Source organism: Ctenopharyngodon idella, chromosome 13 (assembly GCF_019924925.1).
Source record: "Ctenopharyngodon idella isolate HZGC_01 chromosome 13, HZGC01, whole genome shotgun sequence".
NCBI classification, from domain to species: domain Eukaryota; kingdom Metazoa; phylum Chordata; class Actinopteri; order Cypriniformes; family Xenocyprididae; genus Ctenopharyngodon; species Ctenopharyngodon idella.
The window spans coordinates 11,034,708-11,052,380 of NC_067232.1; the positions used below are offsets into that span (position 1 = coordinate 11,034,708).

General features: G+C 37.8%; 2 protein-coding genes across 18 annotated transcripts in view; one reads left to right on the forward strand and one right to left on the reverse strand.

The window, feature by feature from the left end:
• The window catches only part of LOC127525051 (regulating synaptic membrane exocytosis protein 1-like), a 78,113-nt gene extending 70,380 nt beyond the window's left edge, over positions 1–7,733 (reverse strand). For 5 of the 16 annotated variants that reach the window (XM_051917242.1, XM_051917239.1, XM_051917241.1 and 2 more), the window contains exons 1-2: positions 7,109–7,732; positions 5,180–5,254 (exon numbers count right to left, since the gene is read on the reverse strand). In XM_051917242.1, the coding sequence (XP_051773202.1) occupies positions 5,180–5,254; positions 7,109–7,275 (242 nt within the window). In that variant the 5' untranslated portion in view covers positions 7,276–7,732. Of the gene's footprint in view, positions 1–5,179; positions 5,255–7,108 lie in introns of all 16 variants that reach the window. The other 11 variants (XM_051917246.1, XM_051917248.1, XM_051917245.1 and 8 more) reach the window with 4 other exon arrangements.
• Positions 7,734–9,813: 2,080 nt separating this feature from the next.
• Positions 9,814–17,613, forward strand: asrgl1 (asparaginase and isoaspartyl peptidase 1). Of its 2 annotated transcripts, XM_051917617.1 has the most exons (7): positions 9,814–9,979; positions 11,078–11,270; positions 11,378–11,520; positions 11,795–11,949; positions 13,596–13,717; positions 14,332–14,442; positions 15,640–17,613. In XM_051917617.1, exons 2-7 carry the CDS (start codon positions 11,084–11,086, stop codon positions 15,852–15,854), a joined length of 933 nt encoding a protein of 310 aa, XP_051773577.1. In that variant the 5' UTR covers positions 9,814–9,979; positions 11,078–11,083; the 3' UTR covers positions 15,855–17,613. The 2 variants fall into 2 exon arrangements, with proteins under 2 accessions (XP_051773577.1, XP_051773578.1); XM_051917618.1 differs by lacking the exon at positions 9,814–9,979 and having other exon boundaries at positions 11,349–11,520.
• Positions 17,614–17,673: the final 60 nt, after the last annotated feature.

Genomic DNA, 17,673 nt, shown 5'->3' on the forward strand with positions numbered 1-17,673 from the left:
TCTTTCTGTTCACCACTCATTCTTTTCTCTCTTTTTTTGGATCATTTAGTGTACTGTACGTCTTCCTGACCTGAAAAATTGAAAATTCTGTTTCCAATCCTACTCAATACATTTAGAGATTGTATATAGACAGATCCTAAAATAATCCATTTGAGTCTGGACATAAGGGTATGCATCAGTGTACAGAGCAATTCTGCTTTCTGAAACATGTAGAGTGATACAAACAGTGAAACATCTCAGTACTGTCTAAATATCAGCATTCTCGTCCAATCAAATTACAGGACCAGAAGTAACTTCTATCGAAGTCCCTTTCAAGGAAAGTCTGTTCACTTGGCAGCCGTATTTCCGACGCGTCCAGATAGCTATTTCGGGCATCCAAGACCAAGTCATCCTAAGTATTTGAAATCTTAAAAACTGCTCTCTATACATTTCTAATAGCAGCTGCAGTGACACAATGGCTTTGCCAATTGGCGATTGCCTCTTTTATTTTAATGGCTGGACTTATTGTGCCATATTGCACTTTTTCCACTTTCTCCCATTCATAAGCGATATGAGTGCACCGTCTGTGTATATGTAAAGTTTTTGATAGGCAGTAACCTACAACCTGCGTGAAAGTGACTGGGCAGTAGCGCATGAGTGATGTTTGAAAGGTAGAATGGACACTTTTCAATAGCAAAGCAGCTCAGACTGACTGTAAATCTCTGACAGAATCCACTCTCAGATGGAGCAGTCCCATGTGGGTTGGTGAAAACAAGCAAGGAGAGAGAAAAGAGGGAAAAATGTCCATATGCCTATCCACACGCACGGCAGCCATGTCATTAAAACAAAACACATCCATAAATAGACAACCCACTCTCTTAATCCAAGACATCATGGTCCTTCTAAAACCCTCTGGAATCCACAACCTGGGCTGTGGATCTGATCGCCTCAAACATGCAGTCGGCTGAACACGTCAATGACGTTACTGTCTAATCAGGCCATGCATTAACTGCTTGTGCTGTTTTTACATAAATGCATGGATGCATAAACACACACACACACATCTTCTCTCTGGGCGATTAAAAAAACCATTGATGCAAAAGGAACACAGAGCCACAGCTTTTTGGCCGGCTCAGGAGTAATACTGATGATGCTTGAGGAAAGTGACACTCTACCGAGGAAAACAGAGAGAACAGTGCCTACAGACAGCCTGAAATGCACATTCCTCCACGGGAGTGCTGTGTAACTGAAGCTCCAGGTGTTGGTGCCACACTTCACTGACTGACTGTCTGACTGACTGACTAACTGAAGACTCTGCTAATTAAAAAAACATACGACCGACAGAAGAAGCAGACGCAGTAAAAAGACGACTCGAAGCTGACAGTTCACCACAGTTGTGGTGCTTAGTGTCTGTTTTTATTTTCAAATTAAATCTACACTTTATACATGACTTATTCTTTAGAAACTTCTGAGCTAATGGAGATGTTACTCTCTGCCTACATAAGCAACAATCAAATTTGCGACATTACATCATATTAAGCAATAGCATGTACATCACAATACAACAATGCTGTATTTTTAACAAAACTAAGACTATGATTTTGGAACATCCAAAATTATTAAATTATTGTTGAATTAAATTATGGAATGCTATGTAGAAACATATCCATCAAATCTCAATTCCAAAAGCTCTCATTTAGAGAACAGACAATGGATGGAGGATAGACAATTTTAACAATAAAATTACTAAGAGATAAGTGGAGGTGTTGGGCAAAGAAAGTGTCCCAGCATGCCTACACATGCTACATGTTGGCATCTCCATGGGACAAATTCTCACAGGAGGGTTGGCGGTAATGTTCATGACACATTGTTGATCTGGAAATATCAGGCAGACAGCAAAGGATGCTTCACTCACCGCTGCCTGCATCTCTCCAGTCATTTTAGGATCAATTAATCATCTTCCTTACAATTTAACTATTGTTTTACTGACATATAAATAATTTCCTGAATTCAAAACATTATGTGCTACAGAATATAACAGTTCCAGTTGTTCCAATATGTCAGGAGAGTATTTGTTGGTGCCACATAACCTAAATCTCAGAAACGTGCCCTCTGACCCAGCTATGGGAAAGTTCTATACCCTGTGTTTGTGTGTAGTCGGCTCACAACATACTCCCCAACAAATGGAGACAGATGTCGGCTGTAATTCCTTTTACTTTTCTGTGTTTCTATGTTAAAAGGTCTTACTTCCCTCGCAGACCGATTATCCACCTAAACATTTGTGCCCTAAACAGCCTGAGTCGCTGACACAACGGTGCAAGGATGGGTGTATTATTGCAGTGCATAGTGAGGGGTCCCTGTCGGCTTGACTTATTTTTGTGAGTTGGTGAGGAAATGAGCGTGTGTGTGTGTGTGAGAGTGTGTGTCCTAGCACAGTTAACCAACTGGAGGAACAGATGGACTCCCCACTCTCCTTGTTGTGAAGAAACACAGCATTTACACATACACACACACACCTCAGAGCAGCATTCAACTCTAAACAGGATATGCTGACATGTTTATGTGCGCCTATTCATACATTTAATTAAAAATACTCAAACAACATTTGTTTCAGAGCGCTCATTATCTGATGCATTGTAAGAGTTTTGATTAAACATGGGGGGGGGGAATAAAGTTTTGTCTCAAAGAGATGCTTACTATCTATTAATCTATCAACCAATTAATCGATCTGTCTATCTATCTATAAAATGTATCATTATAAAACATTAGGGAAAAAATAACATTTTGCTGCACTATCCAGGTAAGTTTTCATTATTATCTGGAAATTATGATAACTTCTAAATTAAAAAGCACAATTTTAATGCAAAAACAAAGGCATACAGTGATTTGTTTACAATTTTCATTCCATTTTAACCTATCACAAATCATTCACACAACAAAGTTACCTTGGTGGTATATTTAAATCAGCAGAATTTACAACATCACAGAAAATTAACTAGGCTACTCAAGTTTTTATTATTGAAAGTTAGCTTGCTTGCTAACTCAGCTAACATTATGCCAATGCAGTTCAGAGTTAAGCTGCATCATTCAGTTTAAACAGCTCAGTTTGAGTAGGTCACATAAAACGCACAGCAATCAAACCCACGACCACTCCAGCATCTGTATGCAGAGGTCTGCGAAAGACACGCTGTGTAATGCAGTCGGGCCACTGACTGAACAAGTGAGAGAGTAATTGAGTGGGAGCGGGAGAATTAGGAGCATGACTTTAGCACATGCCAACCTGTGAGCTCAAGCTCATCCTTCTGAGGCCTGCTGGTGGGTGAGAGCAAATGGATTCGGAAGGCTTGTTCTCCAGTGGGTGCTAATGTATGGACTAGGGCACTATTAAAAGGCACTACTGCGTGATATGCCTGTGCATTTAATTATTTATCTATTCATGTATTCCTCCTCTTTTTAAAGGCTTTTTGTCAGTTCTTGTGTCTAAGCCAGAAGCACAGGCTAGAGGAGGAGTTGAGCTTAAGAGAATAAGATTACAATAAGAGCAACTCTCTGTTTGATCTTTAGCAGCATAGACCTGACTCAAATACACCCCATCTTCTAAATCCCTTGCTCAACAACAACATTTCTAGGCCAGAAGTCTCTGGTACGTGTAACTGATCGAATACATTCTGCGTATGGTGCAATGACGACAATAACAATGAAAACAGCACAACTGCATTAAAGCTTAAGTCAATCAAATGCTGCAGGGATGACGTATTTTTGTAGGCCAATTTAAATAAGTTCACATTTTAGCCCTTCCAGTTCCATTGTCCTGAAGTCAGTGGGTTTTTTTATTATTAAATGCCCGAAATAAGGTTTGTGGTTAACACAAGCTCAAGATATGTTCATGTTTTATTCTACGACATCAAATAGATTCGTAATACCCCCTTGCGATTTTTTTAAAAGCTTCTACTTGGGACTAAATGGTACTATAGAGGTTGTCGGGAACATAAAACATCATCACGCCGAACAGGAAAACTCATTTATTCACTAGTCATTTTTTTTACAGCCTCAGTGTGTTTATAATCAAACAGTTCCAAACTATTCTAACTCAAACTTTCAGGGAAAAGGTTTTTTGAAATAGACTGAAAGAGTTGTCGGAAGCTTAATAGTGGTGACGATGAAGTCATGTGACAAATGGTGTAGTTCGTTTTTAGCCTAGCTCTTTAGCTGTTGGCTTCAAAATTCATAAAAGCTTCATTTGTGAAAATTATCATATAAGAATCATAAACTTTTTGTTGGTCACAGTTTATTTTCTACAATAATCAAAAAATCAATTAAAAATACTACTGGGTTTTTGTCAAAGGGACTAGCGTGATGCTAACTTCCGGGTTGGCCTACAAAAATACATAATCACTGCAGCGCTCTATTAGAGCAAGTTCTTGGTCAGGCTGATGACACCACAAGTGACCACATCCAGGGACTCCACACAGAAACAGATGTGTTTTGGCCAACTTGCCCCCTAATCCTAAGCCTTTCTGATCCTTGGACTCCTCCAGAGACCACAGAGAGCGAGTCTGAGAGAGATATACTCTATCTGTTGATATGAACCACACCGCAGTTCTCTTATTCTTCGGCTGAGAGAACCAGGGCAATACTGGTGTGCATAAATAATTTAACACAGCATAAATATTACTCTGTCAGCACTCTAAAGCACCACCACAGGTGCCAGGATTTGTTTTCTTGTTTTTGCAGGAAAAAATAATGTGACTGTGAGAAAGGTTTTGATTTACAACACAGTGCCACCACTCTGAGCAACTTCAGTGTGACCCCAATGAGCAAGTTAAAAGAAAAGATTGAAAACATATAAAGCAGTCATTTAAAGTATTAAAGAATGTCACAACAACATTCACGATACGTTAGTCTCATTTTTAGACACACCTCTCCAACTTTATTCTTTACAAACCCTACAGCTGCAAGAAAGTACCAGCATAGAACACCTTCTTGAGGTAAAGCTTGACCTTTCATTCACTATCATGTATGACTCTTACATTTTGTGGCAGAGTTGTCAAGACTTCATTGTATGACTTTATAGAAACCGCAGTCATACACTATCAATCAGAACATAACATGACAATGGCCACTGCAATGCTTATCATTTATTAACATTTGACCATTTATTTGCTTACTGCAGGTAAGGTAACTTGATTGAGATGTTTACCTGATGTCGTTCTGCTGAGGTGGTTTCTTGTTCCCGACCAGGTTCACTGTTTTTGCTTGTATGGGCTTCTCCTCTCTGTACAAACACATTTTAGATAGTGACAGTAAATCTCTCAGAAATCTTAGCTGTTTTGTGTAAAATGATTTTTTTTTTTTTTTTTTTTTTTAACTTTAAATAACTTCTTCTAGTATTACCATTCCTCTCCAAACATGCATCTTCTTCATGAAATGAAGTTTGAGTTAGACAAAACATATCTCCTTTTGTAAACAATTCTGCAATATTATTTTTAAAGGTATAGTTCACCCAAAAATGAGCATTCTGTCTGTGGAACACAAAAGAAGATAAATAAAAGAGGACAAAAATAAACACTGAGGCATTTTTCCAAACTTATCCTCTTTTATATTCCACAGAAGAAAGAAAATCATATCAGGTTTGTAATGGCATGGGTAAATAATGACAGAATTTTCATTTTTGGGTGAACTGTCCCTTTAAGCTAGACAAAGTATTGTTGTATTTCTGTTGTGAGGTCGACCTCTAGCTTCTGCTTCAGGACAGAAGTTTCTTTGAAAGTGAGGAACTGTTCGCCATGTAAACGGTCTCATAACACACACAGCAAATGAAAATCAGAGGTTGTTTATCAGTATGCTAAGAGACAGATTACGTGATGGTCTGTTTCTTCTCTCTATAAGAAATACTGCGTGACTGAAACTGCATATCATTTCACCTGTGGCTTTAACCATTTAAAAACAATGCATTTATCGTGATGCTTAAAGATGTATATACAAAGGCTGAGAAATTAAATAACTGCATAACAATTTCCTATTAGAAATATAGGACAAGACGTGGTTAAGTTATTGATTGTAGCTGCTCAGTGAACCAATTTGAAATGCATAAATCTGATTTCAAATCTTAAGGTGGCCAGCAACTAATGTAATATGAGCAATGATGTCCTCTAAATGGCAGGTGGACAGGAAGCCAAGAAACATCTTCACACTCATGATAACAACACTGATGAACCACAAATAGATCTTCAGAATAAATCTTTATAAACCATCCTACATGCCTGTCATGAATCAGTTCTCTTCAGATGGTATTTTTACTGGTTTTCACGTGAAGTACTTGGTGCTTATTGTAATAAGTTATTTTTATTGTAACACACTGAATTCTTTGTATGAAAGGTGCTATACAAATAAAGTTAATATTAAGAGAATATTATTATTAAAAGGATCTAACAAGAAAAGAAAAGAAAAGAAAAGAAAAGAAAAAAAAAGCACAAAGCTATGACTACTTTTACTCAAGCTCTGAGTGATGCTCACTACAATCAGGGAAGATTTCAATGAATGGGTTAAGGATCCTGACGGTCATGATGACGAGGCACGGAAATATTGTCGTGACCAGGCAGGAATCCTGACACTGGTGGTGAATAGTGTAGAAAAACGTTCACTAACCAATTTTAAAAATGTATGATGAGTCAAATAAATATACTAATAATGTGACATGACAAGTGTGCTGCCTGAAATGAATCCATCACAAAGTGAGGTGTAAAACAATAGGGTATATTGAGTTGTAGATATTTAGTTCTTGCATGTCGACACACCCCTCTCTCTTTAACAGCTACACCTGTGACCAGTCACCTGGCCGTTCATTAGACATCTAAAAGCTTGTTTCATATGGATGTGTATGAATACACACACAGCAGTGCTCATCCCTGACAGGTGTCCACAAGGTTGGAAAAAGTGGACATGGCCAGACTCACCCACTCACTCACACACGCACACTGGAGCTCAGGTGCAGGCGTAAAGCCTGATGGCTTTATTAGTAGGCTATGGCAAACAGATGCACCTACAGAAACCATCACAAGCTGTTTGCCTTTTGGTCTCCAGAAGCAGCACGAATACTACAGGCTCCCTATAAAGCGTGATGTCTTACTTGAGCATGGCCTCATCCTTCTCCTCTTCCTCCCTCTGCCGAACCATCACAGCCATGATAATTTTCCTCTCCTCCTCGGTGAGGTGACTGAGGTCCGGTAGCTCGGGCATGGAGATCTGCTTTGTGGGTGGGCGAGGGCCACCGCGGGGCCCCACCGAGGCGGACATATTTTACCCCTGTATGATCGGTGCACAATCCCAGCTATGTAAACCGCTATTCAGGACATAGTCCGATGGCTTATCTGCGGTTGTCGCGAGCGTGGCGAACCGTTCATCGTTGCGGCAGGCACCCACGGTTGTGCTTCTCTTCCTATACGGCTTTTTCTCCTGTTTCTCTCCCCCCCACCCCCCGCCCGCCCGCCTGCCTCTCCCCTCCAGGTCCAGTTAAGGGTAGTCCATATCTGATCCGCGGGATATGTGCGAGTCGACGAGGGGGGTCTTGCGCTTGTTGATGAAGCCGCCTCGGAGCTCGGGCTCTCGGGTGGGATGATGGGAGCAAAGGCGGAGTCCGCGCGGCGCTCTGTTTTCCGAGCTCGCGCTGCTGCTGCTGATGCTGCCGCTGTCAGGGAGACGGAATAGTCAATGGGACCGCAGCCCTCAAGCGCGCGCACGCCTCCTCGAGACGGCCGCGCGCACTCTCATTTGAGAATGGGGGCTCACTGCACGCGCGCACAGCATCCTATTTTCGCTCTCCAATCACAGCGCGCTGATGACGCGCATCCACCGAGCCTGCTCGTGTATGAGATTGAGAAGAACAAGTCGTGTAAATTCAGGGTGCAACAGATGAGTGTTTAAAATGTAGCTAATAATGTACACTTAGAAACACAGGCTGGTTGTAAAAAAATTCACATAGGCCTAATTAGATTAATAGCTACGGGTAAATTGGGACAACTGGTTAATGGGAATCTTAACCTTATTTATCATTTCAAGGCTCGAAATTGAGACCATTTTAGTCGCATATGCTCCCTAAATTTAATGTTTGTGACCTCAAAATATATTTAAGAGCATTTGTGCGAGTGCAAATAATTGTTGAGGTGCGACCTGTTTTCATCTACAAAACGTTCGCTGTATTACTGCATAGTATGTTCCTGCTGTGAGCTGATGCAGTAACCGGTCCACCGTTCTGTCACATAACCAATTAAACTTAATCTTTATGTTCTTAAGTTTAAAGCAGATTTTTGTTTGGTTAATATTAGCAGTCACTCCCTTTCACGGCGCTCCGTTGTCACGTGACAGGGAGCTAACTATCGTGCAAAATACAAAGAGCTGAAAAGAACACTGTTACACAGGGCTCGACATTAACACTTTAGTTTTTATATTTAAAACATATGATACAGTTAAGCAACATTACACGACCAAGAGTAGGCCTACAGTTTTCCTGAATAAAACCATCACGATTGAAAATGTATCATACAACAGTTCAATAAACCGAAAAAAGTAGTTAAAAATAAATCACTCACATTTTAGACGCAATAGTGACTGTTTTTGTTCTGTTTGAACAAAAATGATGACTCAATGACTCACTCCTTCCAACGGTCACCTGCCGCCACCTACTGGCGGTTTAGTTTCATGTTAGTATCATTCTTAACAACATTTCTTATTTGTATTTTCAAAAAAAATAAATAAAACAATCTAAACATTATTTAACGTAATTTTTCAGTGTAAATTATTTAATTTGACTAACAGCCCTATAGTGTCTTATTATTCTAATTGAATTTACTAATCAAATTTAAGAATTTAAAATGAAAGATGAAGCAATATGATTAGAGGAAAAAGCCCTTTATAAAGGTAAAAAAAAAAAAAACTAAAAAATGCCCTCGGAGTAAATATCACAAATATGCAGATTTAAATGTCAAAGCTGAATGAACACTGATGAGAATATTGCTTCAGAATAAATTATTACAACACAAGAATACTATTTTTTCCAGCCAAACAACTTTTTTATTTGGACAAGCGAATGACAAGGCTTTTTTAGTTGTGGTGCTCCTAAATTTTTGCTGGTGCTCCTAACTTTTTGAAGTTGGGAACACCAGTGCTACCAAGTAAAAAAGTTAATTTCGAGCCCTGTTTATGTTATGTTTTAAAACCACACATAAGTTAACACTACCCTATAGTATGGGGTGACAATGGGTTTAGTTCTGGCATTATTTCAGGAGGTGTTTCATAACACATTTGCATTTTCGGAAACACGTAATATAAAATGACCTTCTGAGACAAAATGTGAGGATAATTCGTGACTGATGTAGTTTTATATGGAATATCATAATCATTTTTTAAAATCATTTTTAATCAGTTTCAACTTTACATTTCAAGTTGACTAAACTTGCATGAACACTTAATTTTTAAAAATTAAGACAACTTTTACAGTGAGGTGTCCAATAGAGATGTGAACATATTTTAAGTTGTTTTAAAATATGTTCACATCTCTCTCTATATATCTACAATAAATACATAATAGGCCTATATAAATTATAAAGAAATAATTTATAATTAATTGGTTAATCAGATGCTGACCAATACTATTAAAAATAAGTCTTCAAAGTTGCTGTGTGTGAAAAATTATATAGTTTATGCATTTTAAAAACAGATATTACATTTTTTCTTTATTTAAGCTAAAGAGGCATATATGGACTTTCTTAGTTCTTGGTAGGCCACAACCCTTCAGATTTTAGCTTTAATACTATTTAACTCTGTTGCAGGGCTGTGTGCACTCCTGAGGCGATTGCTTTAAGGATACTTTTATTTTGGTGTTTTCTTTGTAGCGGCTATGGCGTCTGTAGTCATCTATGGTCATGTGTTCTCGTGACTGCAGCTACTTGCCGCTTCTGATGCACATTGCGATCTGTGGTTTTATGTTACTGTCGTTAATCTGGTAAGCTAACCCTTGGTAAATATCATTTTTAATGTTATGCATACGTGGACACGTGCACATGGATTTGGATTTGTTCTTCTGTTGACAATTATTTTTTACATGACGGGATGTCAGGGGTGATTACAGATTGTAAACTAAATAACTAACGCAATTTGACATGGCATTGTAAATTAACTAGTATTATAGCCGTTTGGATTGCACCTGCATATGCAGTAGGCTACTCGTGTACACGACTCCTCTGGTCTAATAGTCAAAGTTTAGCCTTGTGCAACGTGAACAATAGATTATGTATTTTGAAGCTGGTTTAACATATTTAGGTCAAACGATCATAGTAGATTAAAAAATATTATTCAAACCAACACAAAAAAGGTGTTAAAATTGCAGCTTGTCACTGGGCCAGTAAAAGGACATCTTTGTACCTTTTTTTTTTTTTTTTTTACTCCAAAAAGGTACGTAAATACATACCTTAGAGTACAAATACGTAGCTTAAGGTAATAGTATGTACCTTTTAGAAGTAAAAAAGGTACAAAAATTTCCGTTTAAGGGTACTGCCCCAGCGGCAAACTGTTGTATCCCTAAAGGTACAATTTTAACACCTTTTTTTCCGTGTGAACAGAACGATTGCGAGTGTTGTATTCCTTTTACACACTAGTTAAATACACAAGTAAATGGAGTAACTTACATTTTATTTTTGTTCCACCGAAAGTATTTTTTATTGAATGATTCAAATACATATTTACATGTAACAAGACATCCAAATAGATACCAACAAAAAGGAAATTAGAAATAAAAATACATTTAAAAAGCTACAATAATTGTATAACTAGATTTTTGTTATCAATACATTTAAGAGAGTCAAACATTAGAAATACAACCATAAAGACCTTGAAACATGGTTTAGAGTTACTTCTTTTACTTTTATGTAAATAAAATTCACCATAAAATCATAAGGTTCACCAATTAACAGATATATTTTTACCTTTTTATACATTTATATTTAATACTGCAATATTCCATAAAAAAAACGAAAGTAAGATTTGTTAATTTTGATTTCATTGTGCTATACCAAAAATATATTTGCTATTTTTGCATTTGTAGACAGATATGCTGCCTGTAGTGGTGGTGCATGGAGGTGCTGGTCATATTCCTAAAGAAAGAGCTGAACTCTCTACTATCGGTGTGAAAGAGGCAGCCAGGACTGGGTATGCCATCCTCCAGAGGGGTGGAAGTGCCATGGATGCTGTGGTTGAAGCAGTGACCTTGATGGAGAACAACCCAAGATTCAATGCAGGTACTCATAATACTCATATATTCAATTAAATTCATATGTTTCCTGTCTAATACCTAATACTACATCCAGGATAAGTAGAATACTCGGGTTATGCCCATATGTCATAGGTCGGGGGTCAGTGCTAAATGTAAAGGGGGAGGTTGAGATGGATGCAATTGTGATGGATGGCAGGACTCTAGCTAGCGGGGCTGTGTCAGCAGTCAGAAGAGTGGCTAACCCAGTGCAACTGGCCAGGCTTGTCATGGAGAAGGTATTGTTGTAAAATTTATTATATATCTGTTTTCCCAAAATACTGTACATGAACACCATGGGAGATTTAGTTTTGAGTAATCTACAGTTACCAAGATTAAAAAACTAAGTGATACACAGTACACCATAATTAAGGAATACTACGTAGGCTATATGCTATCAGATGGTTTTTTTTTTTTGTACACACTGAATGCAATCATTAGATGATTTTAGAACACTTTGCATTTTAAATAGTCAAATTAATAATGTGAATGATGTCTGTCCTCTCTCTGGAGACCAACCACTTGTGTCTGACAGCTGAAGGGGCCTCTAAGTTTGCCAGAAGCATGGGTGTACCGGAAGTGCCTGAGGAGTCATTGATCACAGACTATGCCAAGATGCGCTGGAAGAAGAACCTGGAGGCAGATGCCAACCCTGTGGAATGCCAAATGTAAAGCTTTTATGTAATGAAAACTGGTACAAAGTGCTGACATAATGTTTTTGGCATAAGATGTCTAATGTCTAGAACTTCTACTAAGAAAAGAGTCGCAACAATAGTTAAAGGGATAGTTCACTCAGAGTCCAAAATGAAAATTCTGTCATCATTTACCTTCATGCTGCTTCAAATCTGTGACTTGCTTGCTTGTAATGTCCATATTAACATCCATATTATGTCAACACAAAAACACATATATACTGTACATACATATAGATGTGGTCATTGAAAAAGAAAATTGTTAAAGAAAATCAGTAGTTTTGTATATTCTGTGCATTTATTTCAAATGTATATACAAAGTTCTGTAATGAAACTCCAGATGGCACACCAGGGGCAGTTCTAAGATTTCATCCTCAAGGGGGCATATGCTGCCTTAAATTTGAAATGTGCAGCAACCCTGATTTCTACTGGCCTGAAATTTCACAATTCTCGATTCCAATTTACGAACACAGCAAAAACTAATACTAGCCTAACTAATATAAAGTTTAAACATTAAAGACAAGTAAACAGTCAGTAATAAAATAAACAAATGAACAAATTACAAGCAATAGCACAAATACATACAACAGAACAAAGATGCAAATTAAATAAACAGTACTTTACAGTGCATATGAAAACCGTATTACTGTAAAAAGTAAGTACACACAGATACCTAAAGCTACAGAAGTTGTTTAGTTAAGAGCAGTGAGTTATTCTCTCTTTTTCTTCTGTTGTTTGATTAACATTACTAACAGAAGGTATATGAGGCTGCTGTCACTTTAGGGCAGGGGTGTCTAAGCTCGGTTCTGGTGGGCCACTGTCCTGCAGAGTTTAGCTCCAGCTTGCCTCAACACACCTGCCTGGAAGTTTCTAGTATGCCTAATTAGACCTTGATTAGCTGGTTCAGGTGTGTTTAATTGGGGTTGGAGAAAAACTCTACAGGACAGTGGCACTCCAGGACCGAGTTTGGACACTCCTGCTTTAGGGCCAATGCGTGGATTCGTGTAAAAACACGTTTTCATATTGAAAAAAATCAGATATTTTCTTAACTGTTTACATTCACTTAACATAAGTCAAAACCAACTTTTTTACATAGATACTCATCAAGACGGGCATTTTGACATTTTGTGTGTATTTGCTCAAAAAGATGCGAAAAAGAAATCAGTTCGGTACTCGCGTGCTGTCTGAGAGGCGGCTTTCTGTGTGCGCACTTCAGGTGTGTGAACAGAAATGATCTATCACAGTGCGCGAGTACCGCATTGAGTTCTCTTCAATCTGCTTGCAGTCATTCTCCATAGGGCACAACTGATTTGTTCCTGCTGTATCAGTAGCCATGAGCTTGCTGCTCAACTTTCAAATACTTGGTCAGCATTTGCTTTAGCAGTTTGCAGCGAACTTTCAGAAACCTTCCACCTGTTTAGATCTGCTACGGGTAATTCACATATTCTATATTGTACAGCAGTAGCATGCCATGTATGTATTATCAGTAGCAACTGCAGTCGTTCGTTCCTTCGTTCAATCTTTCTTTCTTTCTTTCTTTAGCTATTCCTTTGCTACCACAATAAGCAAGCCATTTTGTTTGTGTTTGTTTTTTAAAGCTATTTTTTGTGTGTGTGTTTCAGGGGCAAGATGGGAACAGTAGGTGCAGTTGCTGTGGACATAGACGGAAACATTGCTTGTGCTACATCCACTGGTGGAATGATAAATAAAATGGAGGGACGTGTGGGAGACACGCCGTGTGTTGGTAAATCCAAACCTGCTATGTAAAGGGTCTTGATTTAATTTGCACCACAGAGCTCCAGTGTTTACAATTAATTTTGGAGGAGTCAGCCTACAAATGGCTTACTCATTGCTGTTTCTGTGTATTAAGCTGAAATAGAAGAATGTATTTTAATGTTGAAAAATTACACCTTTAATTTGACTAAACTTAAGCAGCTGGTGTGATGGGGATTGAACTTTGACCTTTGGACATGCAGTAATGTGTGTTTCAGCTGCTCATGAGAGCTTGTTGCCTACTGAGTTAATATTCAAACCACAGATTTAATCCCCAGCTCAGCACAGCACCCTCCACATACATTCTCTCAGGACACACTAACCTGTGGGAATCACACACACACACACACACACACACACACACACACACACTAGTTAATGATAGAAAAAGAGCTGGTATTGTCTGCTTAATAAGTAAATAAGCAAAAATGAAAAAAGACAAATGCTTTATTCTCTGTTGTGCAGTGAATATTATCAGGGTTTGCCTTAAATAGGTGGACGGTTATCTGGAGCAACAGGTTTGCTGAGTGTGTGTGTATAGGAAAGATCTCTCTCAGGATTTTTGTTTCTATCTCTGATTCTCAGGATGTGGGGGCTATGCAGATAACAAGATTGGGGCTGTCTCACCCACAGGCCATGGGGAAGCCATTATGAAGGTCACGCTGTCCAGACTCATTCTCTTCCACATGGAGCAAGGCATGTGTTACAAGATCAGCACAACTTATTTAGCATAAACAAAGCTTTGGGGTCTTTTTCTCACTTTTAGCAAACCAAATTACCAGAGTTATTACACAGTATTTATTTTAACTCTGAATATTATACTTTTCACTCTCTGTAATACTTGATTCTGATTGGTCAGTTGTATTAAGCAGCCAAATATTTTTTTATATAATATTAATTATTAATTATTAATATTTTTTTTAAAACTAGTTTAAATTAAAACTAGAAAAAGTAACTGGAACTACAGATTAACAATACATAACTGAGCACAAGGTAAGAGCTTTGCATAACGATGGGGTCAAAATTAACCTGTCAGGGTTTATTTTGCTGTAATTCCCGTCCTATAGTACATTATGCTAGACATAATTATCGAAATGTATAAAGACAAGTTAAACCAACTGATATCTCTCTTCCCGTGTACTGTGCACTTGTAATCAGTAGTTTTAGTATTATTACTACATGGCATCTATAAATGTCACATCTTGGACCATAACTCAATCTGCATTGTAGTACTGATTTATAAGCAACAGGTATATTGACCTGAGCCCAAATGGCCGGTTCACATGTGTTCATGAATAGCTGTGAGACTGATTCCTAGCAGCATTTTAGTCTGTGAATAAACAGCTTGAATTACTTCAGCTACACATTAACTGAGATCGAGGGCCTCATTAAGATGCTTGACCTCAAGTCTGTTTAGGTAAACATTGCTCACTTCATAGGTCTGAGCAAAAACAATTTGAGCCAGTCTTTTACAATGTGTTTCATAAAACCACCTCCAGCACCATTTGCAATGAGTAGACACATGGAAGCTGTCTGAACAGTAAAGTGAAGATTAACTTGTTTGTACATCCCCAAAAGTACATTTCATATCTCATTACCCAGCCGGTATTTTCTGTAGTGTTAGTTAGTTTTCTGTTGAGGTGATTTGTGTGCATGCTTTTGCCCTGTGCATGTGGAAACACAATGGCAAGAGTTTTTGCTGAACTCACCTATATGTGTGTTGATATGGGCAGGGTGTTGATAAGATTTATTTGGTCTCACCTGAGATCCATTCCACAGCATTTAAACCATGCACTTATCATGCACTTCATGGTCACCTACAACTGGCAGAGAGGTCTGGGATGATAATACCTTGATAATATAGGTAATTGTGTGTTCTTCTATTTTCCTTAGGGAAGACCCCAGAGGAGGCAAGTGACCTGGCTCTTGCGTATATGAAGGAGCGGGTGGAGGGTCTCGGTGGGGTGGTGGTGGTAGATCCCAAAGGAACCTGGGCAGCTCGCTTCAGCAGTTTACAGATGTCATGGGCTGCTGCTCAGCAGGGTGAACTCCACTTTGGGCTGTACCATGGTGAAGACTTTGTTGAGCCTGTACAAGAGGACACATAATGAACACACACAAAGTCTTAAACATTTTTTGTTGATTATATTTTTACAATCAGTATTGAATAGAAAGGGAAATATGCAAATCACTGTTAGTGTAAATACACGGCAGTTATATTGTGCATCCATTAAGCACTTTAAAGTTGATTGTCTTTACACCAAACAGTAAAGCACTGTAAGTCTTACACAGATTGATTGAAAAGAAAACAAATCTGTATTATAATACTCCTTTTTGAGGACTGTAAATGTCCTAAGTGGTAGTACTGTATGTTCTCCACTAGATGGAGATAAATTATGTTCTTTGGAGTCAAGTGTGTGTTAAGGCGCAGTTTAAATGTAATATTACAAAACTGCAAAACATTATAGATAAAAATGTTTTACATGTACTGTAAATGTCACCTGAGAAAGTCAGAATGTCTTGGTGGACTTACCAGACTGATTTTGAAGAACAGAAATCGTGATTTTTTTTTTTTTTTTTTTTTTATCCTCAAGACTTAAAGAGAAAGCAGCTTATTAAATCAGCACAAAATATTTTTAACCTATAGATAATCTTGACATGTAAATAAACAATGCAGCAATTTATCATAATCATCTATATTTTGTAAGTTTGTGCCAGAAGAAACTTTGTAACATGTTTTAAATGGTGTGTTGGTATCATCATATACCGATTTATACTGATTCTTTCGGAAGGTAAAAACATGCTAAAAAAAAATTTTGTTGGTGTGGGTCACTTATGTGCTATTTTAAATGACAGCCCTGATACAGATAACATCAGTTCTGTTGTTTTCATGTACAGTATAGGAGAGGTGACGTGGCCCTTATGACAGTTTGAGTACACAAGCTCCTGCTTATTATGTCAACACATAGGCCAGCTTGCAAGTTCAAACTGTGAATTGTCTTCTCAATGATCTAAAACCTAAAAACCAGTTTTTCTGCCCTCGGCGGTCAGTTTGTGTTCAAAATATTCCACATGGGAGCATGCAAAACAACATCAACTTTTGTCCTCTCAAAGACACGACCGACAAGTCATGACCTCTGTCCTTTTGTGTCTTATTAACTCTTAAATGGGCAGAAACATAAATACATTAAAAAATAATTATATTAAGTATATATATAATATAAATTTCAAGTTGTACATAAAAATGCAGTGTTTATGTTCAGATTTAAAGTTTGAATCTCCTATAAAAATAGTGTAAGAGAGCAGCATTTACCTCGAGGTCAGTGACCTTCGTGGTGCATGGTGCCATGTTACTTTTAAATAAAGACGACCGCGAGTTAATGGCACAATATTTTATATCAAGTCACTTAACCTAAGTTGTTGCAGAGACCTTATTTTCTATGTTTTTCACTGAAATTTGGTCTACTTACTCACAGTCCCTCCAGAATAAAGGGATGGATTTGTCTCAAAACCCAAGATAAAGTGTATTTTAAATTTAAACAAAAACCTTCCAAGCATTTTGGATGGCATGCTGAGTTTTTGAGTAATTTTGATTGTAAATATATACAATCCATTGATTTGATTTTGATTATATCAGTGTATTCAATACACTGATGAAAAAAAAAAGCCAACAGATATCCAGAGAGATTTAAAAAAGAAAAAAAAGAAATAAAATTATTCAAGCATAGGGTTTGGTACAGAATCAGTAGTAATGCGTCGATTTTAAATTAACTTATGTAAATCCATTCATAATACTGCAGATTTGTATTAAACAAAAATATTCAAATGGATATGGAGGAAAATAAAATAAACTAAGAAAACTGAAAAGTACTGCGGTCAAGAGGTCATTCAGTGAATGTAAAAGCTGGCACCATCATGGATGAGAGC

Bases quoted from the DNA above. Each gene is read 5' to 3' on its own strand.
- asrgl1 (XM_051917617.1), top strand. From the start codon at position 11,084: ATGCTGCCTGTAGTGGTGGTGCATGGAGGTGCTGGTCATATTCCTAAA. The intron at 11,521-11,794 runs GTATTGTTGTAA...CTCTCTCTGGAG, and splicing joins CCAGGCTTGTCATGGAGAAG to ACCAACCACTTGTGTCTGAC. The intron at 11,950-13,595 runs GTAAAGCTTTTA...TGTGTGTTTCAG, and splicing joins AACCCTGTGGAATGCCAAAT to GGGCAAGATGGGAACAGTAG.